The sequence below is a fragment of the Aquarana catesbeiana genome, linkage group LG03 (assembly GCF_042186555.1).
Source record: "Aquarana catesbeiana isolate 2022-GZ linkage group LG03, ASM4218655v1, whole genome shotgun sequence".
Classification (NCBI taxonomy): Eukaryota; Metazoa; Chordata; class Amphibia; order Anura; family Ranidae; genus Aquarana; species Aquarana catesbeiana.
In genome coordinates, this window is record NC_133326.1 from 682,799,919 (window position 1) to 682,827,679 (window position 27,761).

At 46.5% G+C, this 27,761-nt stretch overlaps 2 protein-coding genes across 2 annotated transcripts in view; one reads left to right on the forward strand and one right to left on the reverse strand.

Annotated features, from left to right (window-relative positions):
- The window catches only part of NAA38 (N-alpha-acetyltransferase 38, NatC auxiliary subunit), a 47,251-nt gene extending 21,442 nt beyond the window's left edge, over window positions 1-25,809 (forward strand). Inside the window, exon 3 of the mRNA XM_073622969.1 lies at window positions 25,698-25,809. Within this exon, the coding sequence (XP_073479070.1) occupies window positions 25,698-25,795 (98 nt within the window). The 3' untranslated portion in view covers window positions 25,796-25,809. The remainder of the gene's footprint in view (window positions 1-25,697) is intronic.
- TMEM88 (transmembrane protein 88) lies at window positions 1,014-14,029 on the reverse strand. The gene is made up of 2 exons (XM_073622966.1): window positions 13,787-14,029; window positions 1,014-4,028 (listed from the first exon to the last, which is right to left on the reverse strand). The coding sequence occupies exons 1-2, from the start codon at window positions 14,027-14,029 to the stop codon at window positions 3,780-3,782; spliced, it is 492 nt and encodes a 163-aa protein (XP_073479067.1). The 3' UTR covers window positions 1,014-3,779.
- Window positions 25,810-27,761: the final 1,952 nt, after the last annotated feature.

The window sequence follows — 27,761 nt, forward strand, 5'->3', positions numbered from 1 at the left end:
TGATAGATGTCTGGTAGACATGCGCAGTTCGTTTCGATTGAAATTCGGACACAGTTTTTGTTATTCAGAAATTCGGATGTATCCCAATTTCCGATTTACAATAGTAATGATTTTACGAATTTAAAAGGATCAGAAATAACAAAACAAAATTTCAGCCGAATTTCAAATAGTTTTTGAATTTAATTCGAAAAGTTTTCGAATCAAACAGTTTTCGAATTTCCAAAGAGAATAAAATAGAATATAAAAATAAAGGGATAGAATAGAAAAGAATAGAATAGAAGATAAACTAATAAAATATAATAGAGTAAAACAGAACAGCATACAAAATAAAAGGATAGAGCAAATAATAAATAGTAAATAAAGGGATAAAATAGTAAATAAAAGAATAGAATAGAAAAGAACAGACTAAAACAGAACAGAATAGAATAGAACATAAAAAAACTGAATAAAATAGAATAGAAAATAAAGACATAGAATAGAATAGACTAGAATAAAATCGAATAAAACAGAATATAACCATCTTCTAAAATTCGAATTTTAAATAGAATAAATTTGATTTAGAATAGAATAGAAAAGAATAGAATAGAATAGAATAGAAAATATTAGAATAGAAAATAAAATACTAAATTAGAAAAGACTAGAATAGTATAGAATAGAATAAACAATAGAAAAGAATAGAATAGAAAGAATATAACAATATAACTGTTTTCCAAAATAAAAATTTTGAATAGAATAAATTAGAATTCAAATAGAAAAGAATATAATATCATAGAAAAGAATAGAACAGAAAATAAAAGAAGAGAATAGAATGGAATAGAAAAAATATATCCATTTTCCAAAATTCGAATTTCGAATAGAATGAATTTGATTATGAATGGAATTCGATTTGAATGGAAATCAAATTTGAATTGACTTGAATTTTCCAAATTTGACCTGATTCGAATTAGAATAAATGAAACGAATTCCAAAAACGAATTAAACAAATTTAACTAAACAAATTTATGTAAATACCGAATCGAAATGAAACTAAGCAAAAAAAGAAACAGAAGAGCACATAGGTAAAGTTAATACACATACTGGTGGTAACGCGTTTTGATACAGTATGATCATTTGTTCAACTGGTTGCAACCAAACAAATCAAACTGCATACAAATGCAACGTTCAGTCAATGAGTAAATTGGTCCTTTTCCACTGAGATTGCTTCCATTTTTCCCTAACAGTCTGTGCTGAAAACCAGAGAACACACTGTAGGTAGCCAGCCGCTACCCCCCAAAAAAATCTAGTGTCCCGATCAATTTTTTTGCTTCTTATTGATGGATGATCTATAGCAATGGAAGGAAAAGCCTGCAAGGTCTTCTGGATCTGAATATATAGACAGTTCCATGCTATGGGTCATGGGAAGATTTGGTAACATGGTCAGGTCCATGCTACGGGTCATGGGAAGATTTGGTAACATGGTCAGGTCCATGCTATGGGTCATGGGAAGATTTGATAACATGGTCAGGTCCATGCTATGGGTCATGGGAAGATTTGGTAACATGGTCATGTCCATTCTATGGGTCATGGGAAGATTTGGTAACATGATCAGGTCCATGCTATGGGTCATGGGAAGATTTGGTAACATGGTCAGGGCCATGCTATGGGTCATGAGAAGATCTGGTTATATAAACAGTTCTGTGATATGGGCTATGGGAAGATTTGGTGGTATGGACAGTTCCATGCTAAGGATCATGAGATCTGATTATATAGACAGTTCCAGGTTGCTGGAAAATCTGGTTATATGGATAATTGCATGTAATTTAGTCATGGGAAGATCTGATGATATGAACAGTTCTGAGCTATGGGATACGAGTAGATCTGGTTATATGGACAGTTCCATGCTAGGAGTCATGGGAAGATCTGGTTATGTGGACAGTTCTGTGCTATGGGTCATGTGAAAGTTCTGGTTATATGGACAGTACAATGTTATGAGTCATGGGAAAATCTGCTTGTGTGGAGAGTTCCGTACTATGGATCATGGGAAGTTCTAGTTATATGTACAGTTCTGTGCTATGGGTCATGGGAAGATCTCGATATATGGACAGTTCCGTGTTATGGGAAGATCTGGGTACATACACAATTCCATGTTATGGATCATTAGGAAGATCTGGTTATATACACCGTTCCATGCTATGAATCATGGGAAAATCTGCTTGTATGGAGAGTTTCATTCTATGGGTCATGGCAAGATCTAGTTATATACACAGTTCCATGTTATGGATCATGGGAAGATCTGGTTATATACACAGTTCCCCGCTATGAATCATGGGAAAATCTGCTTGTAAGGAGAGCTCCATGCTATGGGTCATGGGAAGATCCGGTTATATGGACAGTTTTGTGCTATGGGTCATGTGAAGATCTCAATATATGGACAGTTCCGTGTTATGGGTCATGGGAAGATCTGGGTATATACACAGTTCTGTTCTATGGGTCATGAGAAGATCTGGTTACAGTATATGGACAATTCTGTGCTTTGGGTCACTGGAAGTTCTGGTTATTTGGACAGTTCCATGCTATGGGTTGCAGAAAGATTTTGTCACGTGGACAGTTCCATGTTATTTGTCATGGGAAGATCTGATTACATGGACAGTTCCATGCTATGGGCTATGGAAGATCTTATATTGATAGTTCTGTGCATCGGTCATGAGAAGATCTGGTTATATGGACTGTTCCATGCTATGGGTCATGGGAAAATCTTGTGTTTATGGACAGTTCCGTGGTATGGGTCATGAGAAGAACTGGTTATATGGACAGTTCAGTGATATGGGTCATGGGGAGATCTGGTTATATAGGCAGTTCTGTGTTATGGGTCATGGGAAGATCTGGTTATATGGACGTTCCATGCTATGGGTCATGGGAAGATCTTGTGTTTATGGACAGTTCCGTGCTATGGGCCATGAGAAGATCTGGTTATATGGACAGTTCAGTGATATGGGTCATGGGAAGATCTGGTTATATAGGCAGTTCTGTGTTATGGGTCATGGGAAGATCTGGTTATATGGACGTTCCATGCTATGGGTCATAGGAAAATCTTGTGTTTATGGACAGTTCCGTGGTATGGGCCATGAGAAGAACTGGTTATATGGACAGTTCAGTGATATGGGTCATGGGAAGATCTGGTTATATAGGCAGTTCTGTGTTATGGGTCATGGGAAGATCTGGTTATATGGACGTTCCATGCTATGGGTCATGGGAAGATCTTGTGTTTATGGACAGTTCCGTGCTATGGGCCATGAGAAGATCTGGTTATATGGACAGTTTAGTGATATGGGCCATGGAAAGATCTGGTTATATGGACAGTTCCGTTTTATGGGTCATGGGAAGATCTGGTTATATGGACAGCTCTGTGCTATGGGCTATAGGAAGATCTGGTTATATGAACAGTTCCGTGCTATGGATCATGGGAAGATCTGATTATATGAACAGTTACATACTATGGATTATGGGAAGATCTGGTTATATAGGCAGTAGCATGTTTTGAGTGATGGAAATGTGGGTATTGTACTTCCAAAGCAGCTGAGAATTAACACAAGGCCATTGTGTTCTTTGCTAATAGTATGGTACATTGTAAGGTCTCAGTCCTTTGTACGTTTTGGATAGTTCTTCAGGGATGATGCAGCGTAGCGCTTGCAGTAGTGACATCATAATGAAATCAGCAGGTCCAAGATAGGCATAGTTTTGGAAAGCAACGTGGTCATTGTGGCATCACACAGTCAGTAGGGTGACCAGATGTCCCCTTTTCACACCCAGGCCTTGCTCTGTTTGGGGCTCTCCTTGGCTGGGGTTCTCTGGACCCTGCCTCCTTCGTACATGGCCCGGCTATAGGGCAGGAAGCAGGAGCCAAGGTGGAAGCTGCGGACGATACGAGCGTAGCCAGCCAGGCCGAGGATCAAGAAGGGCAGGAGCAAAGCCAGTCCAAAGACCAGCAGTGTCACACAGGCTGCCGGGGTCAAGATGGCGGGGCAGAGGGTCTCCTTCGCTTGGCGGAACTGGGGAGGAGAGATAAATGGAAAGGGTTAGACCAAAACATGCCAGGAGCAGTGGATATAAATGCATAGTTATACTTTTTTGAATGATAGCTATTGAACTAGATAAAAAATAATTAAATGGTGAGTCCACCCAAAAGTGATATTTGACTTATAAGTGGAGCCTAAAACTCCAAAAGAGAGATCTCCCTTCCAGCAGGTGGCAGGATACTGAACATAGCTTGCTGAAAACACCAGAGCTGCCTCAGTACTCCTGCCAAGAGCTCTCAGGCAGTCAGGCTGGGGTGGAAAGAGCTAGATGATGCTGAGTGACCTCCACCCAGGAAATAAGGTGAGCTTCATCTGACTTTCTGCAGCTTCTAATGCACATTGTTAGAAGCTCACAGTATGCAGCGAAATCAGAGTGAGTCATTTTAGTACAGGTGAGGAGCCGGTGTTCTGCCGGGAAAGTTCCTCTCGGCGGATAAGGACCCCCCTCTACTGCGCAGGCGCAGCGCTTGTGCAGTAGGAGCCGCCGGAAATAGCCGAATAGAATAGAAATCAGCTGTACATGGCGCCTGTAAGAGGGCCCCTCGCGGGCTCGCTTCGCTCACTCATGCTTCGGGCACGGCCTCGCTTCGCTCGGCACTTTTTTATTCTCCCTCTAGGTCCACTTGGATGGTGGGGCTTCAACCTGGACCCAGGGCGCAGGCGCCGTGTACAGCTGATTGAAGCTTTTCCGCTTCGGCTATTTTCGGCGGCTGCTAGGCCTTCGTACTGCTCATGCGCAGTACAGGGGGGTCCTTATCCGCCGGGGGAACTTTCTCGGCAAGACACTGGCACAACCGTACAAGACTGAAGGAAAGGCCGGAGGTCAGATTTAGGAGGAACATGGCAGAATAGGATAAGCAAAGTGTTCAGGCGAAGGATCCCATTGGTCGTTTGTCAGTTTTGGAATATCCTGGCTGATAGTCCCATCATGTGAGGTCAATTTATTCTGCAAAGGGAAAGTCTATCTAAAACCAAATGTTACTTTTCTAGTTATGAATGGAGCGGTGAAGGGTTAACCCCTGCCAGGATTTTATTGCTTCGGGTCAAAAAATGGCATGAGGTCCCCCCCCAACTTCCATACCAGACCCTTATCTAAGCATGCATCCTAGCAGGAAAGGAAAGGGGGTGGGGGCATGCATGTGCCCATATCCCCCACCTTACCTGTACCATACTAGCCTACATGCCCTCAACATGGGGGGGCTTTGCAAAGCATTGTGTCTCCATGTTGATGAGGACAAGGGCCTCTTCCCTACAACCCTGGCCCGGTAGCTGTGGGGGTCTGCAGGCATGGGGCTTATTGGAATCTCGATGCCCCATTGAACAATAATCGGGCATTAAGTCCCCCCTTCCCAGCGAGGACACAAACACAGGATTCAAACAGCAATACTCCCCCCCACCACCCACCACCCACCACAGGGGTTCTGATCTTTCCCCCTATTCATCCAAAATAAAAAAAAGTTTTCGCTTGAGCAGTGATCTCTAAACTGCAGCCCCTGCTTGCCTTTATCTGGCAAGCAGTTAGTAATGGTTAGTTAGCTGTCCATGGTCCATATCCCCCCCCCAAAAAACACTCATTGCAGTTTTAGAGACCAAATCTGAGGACTTTCTATGCAAAGCAGAAAGCAGCTATTTGTTGCACAGATCTGATTTTGCAGTTTATAGGGGAACATAACATGAAGATTGGGGGAGGGAGCGAGGGCTCCATGTGGTACCAGACGTTGGAATGTGCGAGGGAGGCACACCCGTCTACATACATTGGATCGGAGAGGCTGATATCTATATACAAACTCCTAAAGCACGCTACAATACTTAAAGAGGAACCCCAACCCGCTGCTTGTTATCTCCAGGCAATGCAAATGTTGGAGAATGCAGATCCCTTTATTAATCTCGGGGGGACAGCAGGAGGAAGGGAAAAATGTGATCATGTTCGTAAACTTGCTTGATTTATTTGTAAATAATACACCTGCTATAGAGCAGCCTTTCTCCGCCGGGATGCTGTCTGGGTTAGTCAGGGGTGACATCAAACAGGGGTACCCCGACAATGGCGGAACGCATATCTGCAGCCACACATACACTATATTGTCAAACGTATTGGGACGCCTGCCTTTACACGCGCATGAACTTTAACCGCTTCATCCCCCGGAAAGATTTTACCCCCTTCCTGACCAGAGCACTTTTTGCGATTCGGAACTGCACCGCTTTAACTGACAATTGCGCGGTCGTGCGACGTTGCACCCAAACAATGACGTCCTTTTTTTCCACACAAATAGAGCTTTCTTTTGGTGGTGTTTGATCACCTCTGCGTTTTTTATTTTTTGTGCTATAAACAAAAAATCAGTGACAATTTTGAAAAAAAACCCAATTTATTTTACTTTTTGCTATAATAAATATCCCCCAAAAATATATATATATTTTTTTTTCCTCAGTTTAGGCCGATATGTATTCTTCTACATATTTTTGATAAAATAAAATCGCAATAAGCGTATATTGATTGGTTTGCGCAAAAGTTATAGCGTCTGCAAAATAGGGGATAGTTTATAGCATTTAATATAGCATTTTTATTAATAATTTTTTTTTATTAGTAATGGCGGCGAGCTGAGATTTTTTATCATGACTGCGACATTTTGGCGGACACATTGGACACTTTTGACACTATTTTGGGACCATTGTCATTTATACAGCGATCAGTGCTATAAAAATGCACTGATTACTGTGGAAATGACACTGGCAGGGAAGGGGTTAAAGACTAGGGGGCGATCAAGGGGTTAAGTGTGTCCTAGGGAGTGATTCTAACTGTGGGGGGATGGGCTACCACTCACATGACAGCGATCACTGCTCCCAATGACAGGGAGCAGTGATCTCTGTCATGTCACTAGGCAGAATGGGGAAATGCCTTGTTTACATAGTCATCTCCCCGTTCTACCTCTCCGTGACATGATTGCCAGGAGACCAGCGGACATAGAGTCCGCGGGTCCCGCGGGCACGGTTAAGCTGTATGCAGCAGGCGCGCGCCCGCTAGCCCCGCCAATTAAAGGGGACGTACAGGTACGCCCATTTGCCCACCGCTGCCATTGTGCCGATGTATATCGGCGTGCAGCAGTCAACAAGTGGTTAATGGCATCCCAGTCTTAGTCCGTAGGGTTCAGTATTGAGTTGGCATATAGACTATATTACCAAAAGTATTAGGACACCTGCCTTTACACACACATGAACTTTAATGGCCTCCCAGTCTTAGTCCATAGGGTTCAATATTGAGTTGGCCCACCCTTTGCAGCTATAACAGCTTCAACTCTTCTGGGAAGACTGTCCACAAGGTTTAGGAGTGTGTCTATGGGAAAGTTTGACCATTCTTCCAGAAGAGCATTTGTGAGGTCAGGCACTGATGTTGGACGAGAAGGCCTGGCTCACAGTCTCCGCTCCGATTCATCCCAAAGGTATTCCATCAGGTTGAGGTCAGGACTCTGTGCAGGCCAGTCAAGTTCCTCCACCCCAAACTCGCTCATCCATGTCTTTATGGACCTTGCTTTGTGCACTGGTGTGCAGTCATGTTGGAGCAGGAAGGGTAAGTCCCCAAACTGTTCCCACAAAGTTGGGAGCATGAAATTGTCCAAAATGTCTTGGTATGCTGACGACTTAAAGTGGTTGTAAACCCTGTTGCACCACTTGTACCTACAGGTGAGCCTATAATAAGGCTTACCTGTGGGTACTGGAAATATCTTCTAAACCTGCACAGTTTAGGAGATATTTACCATATACACTTGCGCCGACGTCATTGGCACATGCGCCCTGAAGAAAGGGCACGATCGTGCTGTTTCTAAGGGGACCGTGCCGTGACTGGCGGCTCCTGCGACTCCATGACATCACGCGACTCCAGCAAGTCACAGAGTTCCCTTCACTGGAACTAAGGGGCCAAGCCCAACCCCTGAAAAACAACCCCCACATCATAATCTCCACTCCACCAAATGATTTGGACCAGTGCACAAAGCAAGGTCCATAAAGACATGGATGAGTGAGTTTGGGGAGGAGGAACTTGACTGGCCTGCACAGAGTCCTGACTTCAACCTGATAGAACACCTTTGGGATGAATTAGAGCGGAGACTGCAAGCAAGGCCTTCTCGTCCAACATCAGTGCCTGACCTCACAAATGCTCTTCTGGAAGAATGGTCAAACATTCCCATAGACACACTCCTAAACCTTGTGGACAGCCTTCCCAGAAGAGTTGAAGCTGTTATAGCTGCAAAGGTTGGGCCAACTCAATATTGAACCCTACTGACTAAGACTGGGAGGCCATTAAAGTTCATGTGTGTGTAAAGGCAGGTGTCCTAATACTTTTGGTAATATAGTCTATATGCACCAGACATATGTTTGTAACTATTATGGCTCGGTGGAAAAAGTATAAGTAAGCAAGAGAAAAAACAAAAAAAGGTAAGTAAAAGTAAAACAAAAAAAAGAAAAAATCAATAAGGGCTTGATCTAGGTTAGTGTCTGGCCATAGGCAGAACAAAATTCAGCTGGTTCAACAGGAACCAACTGAATTTCAATCCATGTATGGGCAGGGATGTCAATCGATGGATCTACTTCAGCACAACCAGCCTGTTGGATTTTTTTCATGCGATCACTGCCGGCAGTTATAGCTGCAAGCGCTGATCATTGTGTACTGAGGGCTCCTGCTGTCACAATAAAATAGCGCAACAGACGGGATTCCCCTATCAACACTAATGTCACTTTTAGCAGACTGTATGTCAGTGTTTTTCAGCCATGATGCAGTTTGGGTTCCCCTGGGTTGTCATGAGCATGAGAGACTAACAAGAAGACTGTGAGTGAGGGGCGCTCTGATGTGATGGAGGAATGTGATGTGAAGGGGGAACTCTGATATAAATAGGAGAACTCTTATGTGAAGGGGACCTATGATGTGATGAGTGATCTCTGATGTCAAGGGGGTCTCTGATGTGATGGGGGGACCTCAGACATGATGGGAGAACTCTGATGAGATGGAGGACCTCTGACATGATGGGAGGACTCTGACATGATGGGAGGACTCTGATGTGATGGGAGGACTCTGACATGATGGGAGGACTCTGATGTGATGGGGGACCTCTGATGTGATGGGAGGACCTCTAATGGTATGGGAGGTCTCTGATGTGATGGGAGGATCTCTGATGTGAAGGGGGGACCTCTGATGTGATGGGAGGTGTCTGATGTGATGGGAGGACCTCTGATGTGATGGGGGACCTTTGATGTGTTGGGAGGTCTCTGATGTGATGGGAGGACTCTGACATGGTGGGAGGACTCTGATGTGATGGGGGACCTCTGATGTGATGGGAGGACCTCTGATGTGATGGGGGACCTCTGATGGTATGGGAGGTCTCTGATGTGATGGGAGGATCTCTGATGTGAAGGGGGACCTCTGATGTGATGGGAGGACCTCTGATGTGATGGAAGGTCTCTGATGTGATGGGGGACCTCTGATGGGATGGGAGGACTCTGATGTGATGGGGGACCTCTGATGCAATGGGAGGACCTCTGATGGGATGGGGGACCTCTGATGTGATGGGGACCTCTGATGTGATGGGGACCTCCTGATGTGATGGGAGACCTCTGACGTGATGGGAGGACTCTGATGTGATGGGGGACCTTTGATGTGATGGGGGAACTCTGATGTGATAGGAGGATCTCTGATGTGATGGGGGACCTCTGATGTGATGGAGGACCTCTGGTGTGATGGGGGACCTCTGATGTGATGAGAGGTCTCTGATGTGATGGGGGACCTCTGATGTGATGAGAGGTCTCTGATGTGATGGAGGACCTCTGATGTGATGGGGGACCTCTGATGTGATGGGAGGTCTCTGATGTGATGGGGGACCTCTGACATGAGAGGACTCTGAAGTGATGGGGACCTCTGATGTGATGGGAGGACTCATGTGATGGGGGACCTCTGACATGATGGGGGACCTCTGATGTGATTGGGGGACCTCTGATGTGATTGGGGACCTCTGATGTAATGGGGGGGATCTCTGATGTGATGGGAGGACCTCTGATGTGATGGGAGGTCTCTGATGTGATGGGAGGTCTCTGATGTGATGGGGGACCTCTGATGTGATTGGGGGACCTCTGATGTGATTGGGGACCTCTGATGCGATGGGGGGATCTCTGATGTGATGGGAGGTCTCTGATGTGATGGGGGGATCTCTGATGTGATGGGAGGACCTCTGATTTGATGGGGGACCTCTGATGTGATGGGAGGTCTCTGATGTGATGGGGGGCCTCTGATGTGATGGGAGGTATCTGATGTGATGGAGGACCTCTGATGTGATGGGAGGACCTCTGATGTGATAGGAGGACCTCTGATGTGATTGGGGGACCTCTGATGTGATTGGGGACCTCTGATGTAATGGGGGGATCTCTGTTGTGATGGGAGGACCTCTGATGTGATGGGAGGTCTCTGATGTGATGGGGGACCTCTGATGTGATAGGAGGACCTTTGATGTGATTGGGGGACCTCTGATGTGATTGGGGACCTCTGATGTAATAGGGGGATCTCTGATGTGATGGGAGGACCTCTGATGTGATGGGGGACCTCTGATGTGATTGGGGGACCTCTGATGTGATGGGAGGTCTCTGAAGTGATGGGAGGTCTCTGATGTGATGGGAGGATCTCTGATGTGATAGGAGGACCTCTGATGTGATTGGGGGACCTCTGATGTGATTGGGGGACCTCTGATGTGATTGGGGACCTCTGATGTAATGGGGGGATCTCTGTTGTGATGGGAGGACCTCTGATGTGATGGGAGGTCTCTGATGTGATGGGGGACCTCTGATGTGATAGGAGGACCTTTGATGTGATTGGGGGACCTCTGATGTGATTGGGGACCTCTGATGTAATAGGGGGATCTCTGATGTGATGGGAGGACCTCTGATGTGATGGGGGACCTCTGATGTGATTGGGGGACCTCTGATGTGATGGGAGGTCTCTGAAGTGATGGGAGGTCTCTGATGTGATGGGAGGATCTCTGATGTGATGGGAGGATCTCTGATGTGATGGGGGGATCTCCGATGTGATGGGAGGACCTCTAATGTGATGGGAGGTCTCTGATATGATGGGAGGACCTCTGATGGTATGGGAGGTCTTTGATGTGATGGGAGGATCTCTGATGTGAAAGGGGACCTCTGATGTGATGGGAGGCCTCTGATGTGATGGGGGACCTCTGATGTGATGGGATGACCTCTGATGGCATGGGAGGTCTCTGATGTGATGGGAGGTCTCTGATGTGATGGGAGGTCTCTGATGTGATGGGAGGTGTCTGATGTGATGGGAGGACCTCTGATGTGATGGGAGGTCTCTGATGTGATGGGGGACCTCTGATGGGATGGGAGGACTCTGATGTGATGGGGGACCTCTGATGCAATGGGAGGACCTCTGATGGGATGGGAGGCCTCTGATGTGATGGAAGGTCTCTGATGTGATGGGGGACCTCTGATGTGATTGGGAGGTCTCTGATGTGATGGGAGGATCTCTGATGTAATGGGAAAATCTTTCATGTGATGGGAGGACCTCTGATGTAATTGGGAACCTCTGATTTGATAGGGGGGACCTCTGAGTTAAGGGGAGTAAGCATTTTGCCTATTTTTAAAGGGAACCACCACTGAAAAAAGGTAGAAAAACCCTGCTGTATGCGATCGCTCAGCATGGTGCATCAGGCAACGTGTGGCTGATTGATTTTACTTTACAAGCTATTCAGCAGAGATCCCTGATATGCAGCGGGTAAGAAATCTACAATTGTGCAAATAAAATACTTTAAAATGGGGACAGTGAGGAAGTTCATGACAGAGATGATTTATTTCCAGCACTCAGTATTCCACATATTACAGATTACTGGTGTCATTATTATTATTGTCATCAGTCTGTGTGCTCCGGAGGAGCTTACGCTTCCCTACCACACTTACAGTATATATGAGAAAAGACACAATCTTAGGATTATATATAGTCCCTAGAGATAATGAATCCAGGACCCGGTGCTGCAAGGCAAGAGTGATAACCAGTATAGCCACTGTGATGCTAGGTTCAGGTAAGAAGTACAATACTGTGGTGGGAACATTAGAGTGTAAGCTCCTCTGGTTCTAAAAAGTAAGAAGTATGTATACCATTTACATTTAGTCCATCATGCTGTGATTGGATTGGGAACCTTTTTTATATTAAATATTCCATTAAATATTATTGGTAGTCTTGCTGTTGCAAAAGAGGACCAATGGTCTTTAATACTTGGGATGGTCCTTGGGGACTGGCACCGACCAATGCCAACACCTGGCAGGTCAATAAAGCCTTGTCATGCAACGGTTTGCTCATCCCCCATTCCAGTGACTATGGGATCGGCACCAACCAATGGCAACAATTGCTGGTCAACAGGTCTAGGTACCAATTTTCTCCCCCTCCCCCCATTTCACTGACTATGGGACTGGCACCAACTGATACCAACACCTGGCTGTTCAATAAGTCTTGCCACCAATTTTCTCACCTCCACCCTTTCCTTTCACTGACTTTGGAACTGGCACCAACCAATGGCAATACCTACGAGGATACCCCACAGTCTTGAGGTGCCATGGAGAAGGCAACCATCCAGGAGCTGGCAGCCACGCACATCGATGCTTACCCCAGCAGGAATATAAGGTCTGGACATCCCAGGGTCTGATACATCAAGGAGGAGAACAGTTCCAGATATAACCCCACTTTATGCGATCTACCCCTGCAGGGGTATGAGGATCTGGTGAGTGGGGAACTGAAGGGGGGCATGAAGGTCACCTCACGCTGTTTGCACAGGATTTGACCTAAGAATGATTTCTAAACAAGTCACTTTGGATTGCTTCACTTACAATCAGCATTACAGATTGGACTTATATACCAGTATTTGCACTTTCACGTCGTTAGTCATCACTGGAGGTCATTCTCCAGGTGATAGGCAGCGCCACCCACCCCTGCATATATATATATATATATATATATATATATATATATATATATATATATTCTTTGAATGGCAATACCTGGCTGGTCAATTTTCTCACCCCCCCCCCCCCCCCATTTCACTCACTATGGGACTGGCACTGACTGAACTTGTCAATAAGTCTTGGCACCAATTTTCTCACCCCCTTCCTTTTCACTGATTATGAGACTGACACCAACCAATACCAACCCCTGACAGGTCACTAAACCTTGGAATGCAGTAGTTTGCTCACCTCTCATTCCACTGACTATGGGATTGGCACTGACCAATGATAACACATGGCTGGTCAACAAGTCAGGGTACCAATTTTTTTCACCCTCCCCAATTTTACTGACTATCGAACTGGCATCGACTAATACCAACACCTAGCTGGTCAATAAGTCTTGGCACCAATTTTCTCACACCCACCCCTTCCTTTTCACTGACTATGGGACTGGCACCAACTAATGCCAACACCTGGCTGTTCAATAAGGAATGGCATCAATTTTCTCACCCATTCCCTTCCTTTTCACTGACTATGGGACTGGCACCAACCAATGGCAACACCTGGCCGGTCAATAAGTCTTGGCACCAATTTTCTCAACCCCCTCTCCCCATTTCATTCTGGGAATGGCACTAACCAATGCCAACAACTGGCTGGTCAAGGAGTCTTGGCACTAATTTTCTGAACCTCCCATACCAATTCGATCAATTCCACTGACTATAGACCCAGGAGCAGCACAGGGCACTGACCTTTGGATGGCACAGGAATCCATAGAGCAGCATGACAGCAGATGGTAGGAGGGCTCCTCCGCACATCACGATGAAAATGCCCAGGTTGGCAGCACCCACTAGCAAGTTGTGGCCAGTGATGAGGACGGCACAAGCCCAACAATCCAAGGGTTCCCTGGGGGTGGGGGGCGCCGGAGTGTAAGGCGGTGGCAGGGTTGGCGTATCTTCACCCATGGCTGCCAGGCTGACCTCAGAGCGGGGCATGGACCTCTGTGTCTCCTCTATGAGTCTTTCCTTCCAAATGGAACCCCTTTCCTCTCCTCCTTTGGTCCCTCACCTCCCCCCTCCTCTTATCTAGGAATGCAGCTACTTCACTCCCCTTAATTCTCTGTGTGATGTCTCAGGAATGTCAGAACTCCACATCCCCCTATATACCACCCCCCAGACTGACCTGCCTATGGACTGAGTGTCAGCTCTCTGGTCCAGAAGTATGACATGGAATCATCCAACACTGATCAGAGTGAAAGATTATGGTCCTCCTGTGTTAGTCAACAGTAGGATCATGGAGGGTTCACTGTCTTCATTCAATTTGATTTACTGACGGATAAAAGTTACAAGCTGTGGGAGCTTAGATTTACCTCTCCTAAACAGGGTGATACAATGTATCATTCTGACATCCCTATAAAAGCAATCCAGGGTGTTCTATCAGCCAATGGGCTCAGACCGCTAATATAATCGTGGTCAGGGATCATCAGTGGATAATGCACCTTGGTGTTGCAGCGCTGCCGTTCTGGGTTCAGCTTCTACAACAGACCCTACTCACAGACCTTAGTTTACAGACTAACTTTACTAGAATACATTAAGCTTGTGTATTATAGGGGTATTTTTATTTACAAAGTATAATTTCGGCCGGAACACCACTTTAACCAAAAGTATAATAATACATTTTCAAAATCCAGTATATCAATTATTAATCCACCAAGGAAAAAAAAAAAAAAGAGCAAACAATTTTTAAAGTAACATTAGTTCCTACTTTCCCCAATGACCCCCGAAATTTCTCATATAGGAGCATACCTACTATAAACAATGGCCCCCATGGGCACTCGATGCTGTTTACGGTTTGTCCAGACACTTTGCCCACACTTTATCATATTTACTAGGACAGCCCCTATTCATGTAAGTATCTCTATAAAATAGAAGATTATTATTACCAATTGTTTCCAATATGAGAGCGTAGGTTTCATCCAATGCAGCGCAATAGCTTTTCTTGCGTAAAATAATGTTATATTAGCGAACACTCACTCAGACACTGTGGGAAGAATAGTCTCTACCAGGCCAAGTAGACAGACAGACATTGAAACTGGTAAGGGAACAGAAGTGATAGAGTTCAATAAATCCACCACTTCCACCCAAAAGATAACTATATATGGACAAGTCCAGAAAATATGTGTAAAATCCCCCTGATTCGCGCCACATCACCAACACTCCGAAGAACACACAGGATTTATCCCTTTAAGTCTATGTGGCGTAATATATGCCCTATGTACCAATTTATATCGAATCATACGATCTCTTAAGGATATCAAGGATCGCAGAGGGAAATCCTACACACCCCTCCAATCCTCCATATCTAGATCTGGCATATCTCGCACCCACCTAGCTCTAACGCCGCGTACACACGGTCGGACTTTTCAGCTACAAAAGTCCGACAGACTTTCGACAGACTTTTGGCGGACTTTCTAACAACCGGACTTGCCTACACACGATCACACCAAAGTCCGACGGATTCGTACGCGATGACGTACACCGGACTAAAATAAGGAAGTTGATAGCCAGTAGCCAATAGCTGCCCTAGTGTCGGTTTTTGTCCGTCGGACTAGCATACAGACGAGCGGATTTCTGCGATATACCACAGCACAGCCAGGGCGGGCAGCGCGTGTGTGCGCCCCCTACCCGGAAGAGCTAAATCACGTATTAAAGGCATGATCCAGTGCAGGAGAGACGCTCTGCAAAACTAGATATTACCTTGTAAATGTAGCAGTGACCTCAGCACCATGCTGTACATAGAAATACATTGAATTTCACATGTCCTGCAACTCGGGGGTTTCACAAGTCGGATCCCAAGTTGCAGAGGTGTGAAAGTCATCACTGAAGAAAAAATACCAAATTTTGGGTTGTCACCAGAACAGGAATAGAGGGAAATCTTCCAATAGGGACACTAGTTCTGGTGACCACCAGGGATTTCCTCTCACTTCCTGTTTTGGAACACAGATGGCAAAAATAAAAAAAAAAACAAGCAAAGTTATAACCTGCTCTAATGCCCTGTACACACAGTCGGACATTGATCGGACATTCCAACAACAAAATCCATGGGTTTTTTCCGACGGATGTTGGCTCAAACTTGTCTTGCATACACACAGTCACACAAAGTTGTCGGAAAATCCGATCGTTCTGAACGTGGTGACGTAAAACACGTACGTCGGGACTATAAACGGGGCAGTAGCCAATAGCTTTCGTCTCTTAATTTATTCTGAGCATGCGTGGCACTTTGTGCGTCGGATTTGTGTACACACGATCGGAATTTCCAAAAACGGATTTTGTTGTCGGAAAATTTTATAGCCTGCTCTCATACTTTGTGTGTCGGAAATTCCGATGGAAAATGTGTGATGGAGCCCACACACGGTCGGAATTTCCGACAACAAGGTCCTTTCACACATTTTCCGTCGGAAAATCCGACCGTGTGTACAGGGCATTAGTCTATTCAAATAAAAAAAAAATTATTTTTTTTTTTGCATTTAGTTCTACTTTTTAACCACTTCACACAAAACGCCGTACATCGGTACTTCGACGCTAAATACCGTTGTTATGGCAGCAGCTAGCTGCCACATCGCCGGTATTTTCGGGAATGGCGTGCGTTTCTCTTTAAGATAAAAGTGGTCTCTGCAAGATCACTTTTATCAGTGGCGGGACAGCATTTGCTTCTGCGCGAGTTCGCGCGCAGAAGCAAATGCATACGGGAGTAGCGCCCGCATATGAAAACGGTGTTCAAACCACACATGTGAGGTATCGCCACGATCGTTAGAGTAAGAGCAATAATTCTAGCCCTAGACCTCCTCTGTAACTTAAAACTGGTAAACTGTAGAATTTTTTAAACGTCGCCTATGGAGATTTTTTTAGAGTAAAAGTTTGTCGCCATTCCACGGCGCGGGCGCAATTTTGAAGCATGACATGTTGGGTATCAATTTACTCGGCGTAACATTATCTTTCACAATATAAAAAAAAATTGGGCTAACTTTACTGTTGTCTTATTTTTTAATTAAAAAATTTTTATTTTTTCCAAAAAAAGTGCACTTGTAAGACCACTGTGCAAATACAGTGTGACAGAAAGTATTGCAACGACCGCCATTTTATTCTCTACGGTGTTAGAAAAAAATATATATAATGTTTGGGGGTTCTAAGTAAATTTCTAGTGAAAAAAAAAAAAGATTTTAACCTGTAAACAAGTGTCAAAAAGAGTCTCAGTCCTTAAGTGGTTAAGGTGCCCTATTGAAAATGATGGGCTGCCAACGTACTAAAACATCCCAAAAAAATCAGACAAGTCGCAAAGTTTTTAGCGCAATGCACAGCAAGTATGATATATTGCTTTGGTGTGTAGTCTAATGCTGTCTGTCGCACTGTAGCATTTTTGCATGCGAGCAACACAGTCTTCAAAACACGGGACCCTCTCAAATGTTGAGCTGATATGGACAGGTTCACAATGAAGATACAGAGAGTGCATGGGGTGGGTGGGTTGGTGAGGATTAGGGATAAGTGGAGGGGGCACTTTAGGTTCAGCGTGGCCCCCCCCCAGGTTGATGAAGTGCAGACCCTCCAGGATGGTGACTTGCAGATAACGGGAAGGGGGAAATCAGAGTTCAGTCCTAGCTGTCAGAGTGAGTGAAGCCATACCATGTGTGATGTCACCCAACCAGTCCCAGGAATCTCTCACACCTCTGCATCTTAAACAACGCACATCTTCAAAAACTGCATCTTCTTCCAGTGCATTTAGCTTGTCTTTTTTTTTTTTTTTTAAATGGGCTTGCTTGAGATTTCTCTGCCTCTGGAGGATATGGTGTTTTATGCGCATTAAAGTGGACTTATGCCGCGTACACACGAGCGGACTTTACGGCAGACTTTGCCCGGCGGACGGGATTTGGTCGGACAATTCGATCGTGTGTGGGCTCCAGCGGACTTTGTTTTCTCAAAAGTTGGACGAACTTAGATTTGAAACATGTTTCAAATCTATCCGACTGACTCGAGTCCGGTCGAAAAGTCCGCTCGTCTGTATGCTAGTTCGACGGACAAAAAGCCACGCTAGGGCAACTATTGGCTACTGGCTATGAACTTCCTTGTTTTAGTCCGGTCGTACGTCATCACGTACGAATTCGACGGACTTTGGTTGATTGTGTGTAGGCAAGTCCATTCATTCAGAAAGTCCGTCGAAAAGTCCGCCAGGCAAAGTTTGCCGTAAAGTCCGCTCGTGTGTACGCGGCATTATCCTCTGCAGGGCTGGAACATGCAAACATGTTTACATGCACTGGCCAGGAACCACCTTACAAACCTCGCCTCAAGTTCCTCTACCATCTGTATTACCGGGATCACTCCCTGCAATTCCCAAGGGGATCTTTTGATTTCTAATTCTGGGAGGTAGGGTCCTAATTCCCAGGCACTGGAGGTTATTATTATTATACAGGATTTACAGTTGTGCTCATAAGTTTACATACCCTGGCAGAATGTATGATTTTTTGGCCATTTTTCAGAGAATATGAATAACACAAAAACATTTCTTTCACTCATGGTTAGTGTTTGGCTGAAGCCATTTATTATCAATCAACTGTGTTTACTCTTTTTAAATCATAATGGCAACAGAAACTACCCAAATGAACCCGATCAAAAGTTTACATACCCCAGTTCTTAATACCGTGTATTGCCCCCTTTAACATCAATGACAGCTTGAAGTCTTTTGTGGTATTTGTGGATGAGGCTCTTTATCTTCTCAGATGGTAAAGCTTCTTATTCCTCTTGCTAAAAAGCCTCCAGTTCCTGTAAATTCTTGGGCTGTCTTGCATGAACTGCACGTTTGAGATCTCCCCAGAGTGTCTCAATGATATTGAGGATAGGACTGAGGTGACCACTCCAGAACCTTCACTTTATTCTGCTATAGCCAATGACAGGTCGATTTGGCCTTGTGCTTAGGATCATTGTTATGTTGTAATGTCCAAGTACGTCCCATGCACAGCTTCCTGGCTGATGAATGCAAATGTTCCTCCAGAAAAGTTTTAGTGTTATCATTCATATGCTCTGAAAAAATGGCCAAGAAATCATAAATTCTGCCAGGGTATGTAAACTTATGAGCACAACTGTATATAGCGCCAACAGTTTGCGCAGCGCTTTACAATGTAGGGAGACACTACACCAACAGTATAATTCAAAACAAGAGGGTTAGAGGAGCCCTGCTCCTTCGAGCTTACAATCTAAGAGGGAGGGGCTGGTGAAACAAAAGGTAGGGACTGTGAGGGATGAACTGATGAGGGGAGTAGAAGATTTGGTTGTTAGCTGGAGGCAGGATAGGCCTCCCTGAAGAGATTAGTTTTCAGGGGTCACCTAAAAGTGGACAGAGTTGAAGATAACCCGACAGATTGGGGTAGTGAGTTCCAGAGGATGGGAGAAACTCTGGAGAAGTCCAGGAGATGAGCACAGGAGGAGGAGACAAGGGAGCTAGAGAGCAGAAGGTCTTGAGAGGAGCTGAGAGGACAGTTTGGGTGACATTTGGAGACAAGATTGGTGATGTTGCTCGGGGCAGAATTGTGAATGGCTTTGTATGTTATTGTTTTTTTTTAAATTATTCTTTGGGCAATGGGAAGCCCAAAGAAGGGATTGGCAGAGAGGGGTGGGCTGACACTGAACAGTTGGTAAGGTGGATGAGTCTGGCAGCGGCATTCATGCAGACTGAAGAAGGGATAGCTTGCGGAGAGGTAGGCCAATGAGGAGGGAGTTACAATATTCAAGGCGAGAGATAACAAGGGAGTGAATATGTTGCTTAGTGGTCTCAACGGTTAGAAAGGGGCATGTTTTGGAGATGTTGTCTGGACAATTTGGATAGTTATGACAACCCCCTCAACCTTGGCAGAAGTTAACCGATGCATGCTCCTGGAGGAACTTGTGGCTCAGATACATGATTGATCGGCCACTCTCAGTCAGGGTTCCTCCAGAGGTGCTAGGGCTTCCTTAGGTTCAGTTTCTGCCTCTCAGTTAAGTAACCACTGACAACAATCATTTATCTGTAAGGCAGGCCATACTTGGGTCGAATTCCAAACGCATTTTCTTTAAAAAAAATCAGAAATTTTGTGCGGTTTTGTGATCCGATGGTGCCACCGCTGATTTCAAATTCATCCAACCAAGCCTTTAATTTCCCCTCATGTTGATACAGAAAATAATTTTCTTAGCCAAGAATCTTTTTTTCTTTCCAGGTCACAGCTCATGCGCATTTCTTTTTTAAATATATTTCTCGCACGTTTCTCCCATCATTGATTAGAAATTTGTTTGTTTTTCAAAAAATTTAATTTCAGCAATAGGGACATTCCTATGGGGAGCTCATGGTTGATAAACATAACTACCAGTCCCACCCCAACCTGCCACCTGCCCTACCCTACCCTGTCCTTACTTTGGTCTTGTCCCCTGACTCACCACCTGCCACTTTCTGTTGCTTCTTCTTACCTTTATGCGCCGCAGTTGGCTCCAGACCTGGCACAACATTCACACCAATCCACTACCATGAGAGACTTTATCAACACCTTATACCAGCCTCCTAATTCAGCCTTCCTGTAATGTTCTGCATATATATGGGTCAACTTTGCCAGCTGAAATGTCTCGTAATGTAATAATATTTAGTGCTTTTGGGGCCTATTGGGCTTATCTACCAACTTTCTAAAATGACGAGGGGGGGCACCTTTTAGCACGCAGTAAGTAGGCAAAGGACACAGCCCTGGTTACACGAACCACAGATGCCTAATATGCTAATATGCAGAAATTAATTGACTAAACCACACAAGTGCCCTTTGACCTCAATATTGACTCTTCAACATAACAAATGCAGTAATATAGAGATTAAATAAAAGGTGTAGTGCAGCATATTACCTATGGTAGTAAAATAGTACATTTTGTATAGAGATGTACACATCAGACCAAAAGGAGGGACAGAGCAGATCTGATGTTGGAACACACCTTCCAATGGCCCTGCAGCACGTCTGATACTGGAACACACCTGCCAGGGATGATGGCGCACTCCTGTTGCTGGAGTACATCTGCTAGTGATGGTGAAGCACACCTAATGCTGGAACATACTTTCCAGTGACTGACTAGAGCAGGGATAAGCAATTAGCGGACCTCCAGCTGTTGCAAAACTACAATTCCCATCATGCCTCTTGACTCTGGATGTCATGCTTGTGACTGTCAGTCTTGCTATGCCTCATGAGACTTGTAGTTCTGCAACAGCTAGAGGTCCGCTAATTGCTTATCCCTGCTCTAGTCAGTCACTGGAAAGCATGTTCCAGCATTAGGTGTGCTTCACCATCACTAGCAGATGTACTCCAGCAACAGGAATGCTCCATCATCCCTGGCAGGTGTGTTCCAGTATCAGACGTGCTGCAGGGTCATTGGAAGGTGTGTTCCAACATCATCCACCATGCATATCCCTGGACTAGAGCATACATGATGCTTGAGCACACCTGCCAGTGATACCAGCACATCTGATACTGGAGCACACTTGCCAGTGATGCCAGAGCACACCTGATACTTGAACACACCTGCCAGTTATTCTGGAGCACTCCTGATACTGGAGCATACCTGCAAGTGGCTTTGGAGCACTCCTGACACTGGAGCACACCTGCCAGTTACTCTGGAGCACACCTGATACTGGAGTACACCTGCCAGAGCACACCTGATACAGGAGCACATCTGCCAGTTACCCTGGAGCACATCTTCCAGTGACTCTGGCACACCTGATACTAAAGCACATTTGCCATTTACTCTGGAGCACACCTGCCAGTGATGCCAGAGCACACTTGATACTAGAGCGCACCTGCCAGTGACTCTGGAGCACACCTGATACTGGAGCACACCTTCCAGTGACTCTGGAGCACATGCCTGATGCTGCAGCACACCTGCCAGTGATGCCAGAGCACAATTGATACTGGAGCACACCTGCCAGAGCACAACTGATACTGGAGCACACCTGCCAGTGACTCTGGAGGACACCTGATACTGCAGCACACCTGATACTGGAGCACACCTGATGCTGGAACACACCTGATGCTGGAACACACCTGATGCTGGAACACACCTGATGCTGGAACACACCTGCCAGTGATACCAGCACACCTGATACTGGAGCACACTTGCCAGTGATGCCAGAGCACACCTGATACTTGAACACACCTGCCAGTTATTCTGGAGCACACCTGATACTGGAGCACACCTGCCAGTGGCTCTGGAGCACTCCTGATACTGAAGCACACCTGCCAGTGGCTCTGGAGCACTCCTGATACTGGAGCACACCTGCCAGTGGCTCTGGAGCACTCCTGATACTGGAGCACACCAGCCAGTTACTCTGGAGCACACCTGATACTAGAGTACATCTGCCAGAGCACACCTGATACTGAAGCACATCTGCTGGTTACTCTGGAGCACACCTTCCAGTGACTCTGGCGCACACCTGATACTGGAGCACATCTGCCAGTGATGCCAGAGCACACCTGATACTGGAGTACATCTCCCAGTTACTCTGGAGCATACCTTCCAGAGACTTTGGAGCACACCTACCAGTGACGCCAGAGCACACCTGATACTGGAGCACACCTTCCAGTGACTCTGTAGCACACGCCTGATGCTGCAGCACACCTGCCAGAGACACCAGAGCATAACTGATACTTGGACACACCTGCCGGTGATGCCAGAGCACACTTGATACAGGAGCACACCTGCCAGTGATGGCAGAGAACACCTGATACTGGAGCACACCTGCCAGTGGCTCTGGAGCACTCCTGATACTGGAGCACACCTGCCAGTGGCTCTGGAGCACTCCTGATACTGGAGAACACCTGCCAGTTGCTCTGGAGCACTCCTGATACTGGAGCACACCTGCCAGTGGCTCTGGAGCACTCCTGATACTGGAGTACATCTACCAGAGCACACCTGATACTGGAGCACATCTGCTAGTTACTCTGGAGCACACCTTCCAGTGACTCTGGCGCACACCTGATACTGGAGCACATCTGCCAGTGATGCCAGAGCACACCTGATATTGGAGCACATCTCCCAGTTACTCTGGAGCATACCTTCCAGAGACTTTGGAGCACACCTACCAGTGACGCCAGAGCACACCTGATACTGGAGCACACCTGCCAGTGACTCTGGAGCACACCTGATACTGGAGAACACCATCCAGTGACTCTGTAACACACGCCTGATGCTGGAGCACACCTGCCAGAGACACCAGAGCATAACTGATACTTAGACACACCTGCCGGTGACGCCAGAGCACACCTGCCAGTGATGGCAGAGAACACCTGATACTGGAGCACACCTACCAGTGACTCTGGAGCACACCTGCCAGTGACTCTGGAACACACCTGATACTAAAGCACACCTGCCGGTGAGGCCAGAGCACATCTGACACTGAAGCACACCTGCCAGTGATACCAGTGCACACCTGCTAGTGATGACAGAACACACCTGCCAGTGACCCTGGAGCACACCTGATACTGGAGTACATCTGCCAGAGCACACCTGATACTGGAGTACATCTGCTAGTTACTCTGGAGCACACCTAATACTGGAGCACATCTGCCAGTGATGCCAGAGCACACCTGATTCTGGAGCCCATCTCCCAGTTACTCTGGAGCATACCTTCCAGAGACTTTGGAGCACACCTACCAGTGACGCCAGAGCACACCTGATACTGGAGCACACCTGCCAGTGACTCTGGAGCACACCTGATGCTGGAGCACACCTTCCAATGACTCTGTAGCACACGCCTTGTGCTGGAGCACACCTGCCAGAGCACAACTGATACCGGAGCACATCTGCCAGTGACACCAGAGCATAACTGATACTTGGACACACCTGCCAGTGACGCCAGAGCACACCTGATACTGGAGCATACCTGCCAGTGATGGCAGAGAACACCTGATACTGTAGCACACCTGCCAGTGACTCTGGAACACACCTGATACTGAAGCACACCTGCCAGTGACGCCAGAGCACAACTGACACTAAAGCACACCTGCCAGTGATACCAGAACTCACCTGCCAGTGACCCTGGAGCACACCTGATTCTGCAGCACACCTGCCAGTGATTCCAGAGCACAACTGATACTCAGTCTAGGTTCACATTTATGCGGCTGCGTTTGATGCCTTTCTCAGTGCATTTTGTGTTTTTAAACCAGTGCTTATGCGTTTTTTCATGCATTTTGGTTTTACATTTTTTTATTCTCTTTAAACATACTGTATATAGCTGGTTGCTAAGCAGGAGGGTGGGAAGCCGACCACCATGTCCTTAGCAACTGAGTCATCAGCTGTCAGCGGGGTTTCCCGCTGAAAGCTGAATGTAAAAAAAAAATATTGCCGGTAAAAAAGTGGCTTGGGGTTCCCCCCTCCAGGTACATACCAGGCCCTTCAGGTGTAGTATGGATTCAGAGGGGACCCGCCCACCAAAATGCAATAAAAATTTTTTTTTTAAATGTCGTGGGGGTCCCCTCCAAAATCTATACCAAAACCCTTATCTGAGCATGCCGCCCGGCAGGTCAGAAAAGGGAGGGGACGAGTGAGCGCACCCCCTGAACCATACCAGGCCGCATTCCCTCAACGCGGGAGGGGGGTCTCTACGCCCCCCACCCCAAAGCACCTTGCCGCCATGTTGATGAGGACAAGGGCCTCTTCCCGACGACCCTAGCCGGTGGTTGTCGAGGTCTGCAGACGGGGGCTTATCGGAATCTGGAAGCCCCCCCCTTTAAGAAGGGGGCCCCCAGATCCCGGGACCCCCCCCCCTATGTGAATGGATATCGTGTACATCGTACCCCTACCCATTTACCAAAAAAGCAATGAAATGTAATAAAAACACGCAAGCCGGTGTTTGACAATTCCTTTAATAGCTCTGTCTTCTCTAGCTGTCTCTTCCCGTCATCTCCTCCTCGAGTTGTCTCTTCCCGCTGTCTTCTCCTCGAGCTGTCTCTTCCCGCTGCTGTCTTCTTCCTCGCCGCCGGTTAGGGGCTAGTTCTCCGAGTGATGTCATCGGATGGCCACGCCCCATGGCTATATAAGGGTTGGCAGAGACCGGGGCAATAACAAAACAGATGAAGACATCAACAGAACAAGAGCGGCTTTTTTTTTTTTTTGCGGGTAACCGGCAGCGAGGAAGAAGACAGCAGCGGGAAGAGATGGCGGCGGCAGGAGGAGAAGATGGCGGGAAGGAGACGACGGCTAGAGAAGACAGAGCTATTAATAAAGGAATTGTCAAAAACTGGCTTGTTTTTTTATTACATTTCACTGCTTTTTTGGTAAATGGGTAGGGGTACGGTGCCCGATACCCATTTACATAGGGGAGGGGGCCGGGATCTGGGGGCCCCCATCTTAAAGGGAGGGCTACCAGATACCGATAAGCCCCCCGTCTGCAGACCCCGACAACCACCGGCTAGGGTCGTCGGGAAGAGGCCCTTGTCCTCATCAACATGGGGGCAAGGTGCTTTGGGGTGGGGGGGCGCAGAGCCCCCCTGCCCCAAAGCACCCACCCCCCTATGTTGAGGACATGGGACCTGGTATGGTTCGGGGGGGGGGGGGGGCGCTCGCTCGTCCCCTCCCTTTCTTGACCTGCCAAGCGGCTTTTTTTTTTCTGCAGGTAACTGGCAGCGAGGAAGAAGACAGCAGTGGGAAGAGATGGCGGCGGCGGGAAGAGACAGCTCGAGGAGAAGACGGTGGGAAGGAGACAACGGCTAGAGAAGACAGAGCCATTAATAAAGGAATTGTCAAAAACCAGCTTGTGTTTTTCATTTACATTTCACTGCTTTTTTGGTGAATGGGTAGGGGTACAGTGCCCGATACCCATGCACATAGGGGAGGGGGCCAGGATCTGGGGGCCCCCTTCTTAAAGGGGGGCTTCCAGATTCCGATAAGCCCCCAGACCCTGACAATCACCGGCTAGGGTTGTCGGGAAGAGGCCCTTGTCCTCATCAACATAGGGGCAAGGTGCTTTGAGGTGGGGGGGCGCAGAGCCCCCTTGCCCCAAAGCACCCACCCCCCTATGTTGAGGGCATGCGGACTGGTATGGTTCAGGGGGGGGGGGCGCTCGCTCGTCCCCTCCCTTTCCTGACCTGCCGGGCGGCATGCTCGAATAAGGGTCTGGTATGGATTTTGGGGGGGGGGGGGGGGACGCCATCTTTTTAAAATTGTGCCATGGGGGTCCTCTCCGAATCCATACTAAACTTGAAGGGCCCGGTATGGACCTGGAGGGAACCCCACAATGTTTTTTTTGCATTCAGCTTTTAGCGGGGAACCCCCGTTGACAGCTGATGACTCATCGGTTGCTAAGGATGCAGCAGCCGGCTTCCCGGCCCCCTGCTTAGCGACAATCTGTATACAGTGGTAAAATAAGAACCGAAAAACACATAAAAATCGCATCAAAAATGCACCACTTGCGTTTCTGGTGCTGCTCCACTGAAGTCTTTTAGAATGGATACTGAGAATTACACCCGGCATACAGGACAAGATAAGTGGTACTCTGCAGAGTCCATACATACAGCATAAGAAGAGATACTGAGAACTACACCCAATTATAACCATAATTATTAGCCGCAAGTCGTGGGAAAAAAGTCCCCGACCCTTTCCAAAAACACACCGGCCGCAAAACGCATAGATGTGAACTAGTACCATAGGAAACCACGTTAAATGGACTGTAAAGTGTTTCTCCAAACCGCACTAAAAAACGCATAGGTGTGAACGTAGGGTGACGCACACTTGATACTGCAGCACACCTGTGATGCTGCACACTCTCCTTGCTTCCTCTCATATACCAAAAAAATGGATGTGTAAAATTGCCAGTACTAAGATTTTTCACAGACAACAATCAGATTCAAACCTGTCCTGGATGTCTGAATGTGAGAGGCGATAAAGTTATCAGAGAGGAAGTCGCTCAGTACAGGATGAAGTGCGCTCTTACTGTTGTCATGTAGAGGCGTGTGACTATTCTGTGCTAGCACTGCCACCTTTGTGCTAAAATCAAATGATCAGTTCTCAGAATACTAAATTAGAATCAAAGACGAATTACATTTTAAGTAGAATTTAAATTACAACTTGTCTGCCCCTTATATGCTTATTGCCATAAATGCTGTCTGCCACTAGGTGTCAGAACTGCCCCATAAATAAAGGAAGTGCTACTGTGCAGAGTCCATACATACAGAATAAGAACAGATACTGAGAATTATGCCCGGCATACAGGACAAGAGAAGTAGTACTGTGCAGAGTCCATACATACAGAAGAAGACATACTGAGAATTACATCAGGCATACAGGACAAAAGAAGTAGTATTGTGCAGAGTCCATACATACAGAAGAAGAGATACTGAGAATTACACCCGGCATACAGGACAAGAGAAGTAGTATTGTGCAGAGTCCATACATACAGAAGAAGAGATACTGAGAATTACACCCGGCATACAGGACAAGAGAAGTAGTATTGTGCAGAGTCCATACATACAGAAGAAGAAGAGATACCGAGAATTACACCCGGCATACAGGACAAGAGAAGTAGTACTGTGCAGAGTCCATACATACAGAAGAAGACATACTGAGAATTACGCCCGGCATACAGGACAAGAGAAGTAGTATTGTGCAGAGTCCATACATACAGAAGAGATACTGAGAATTACACCCGGCATACAGGACAAGAGAAGTAGTACTGTGCAGA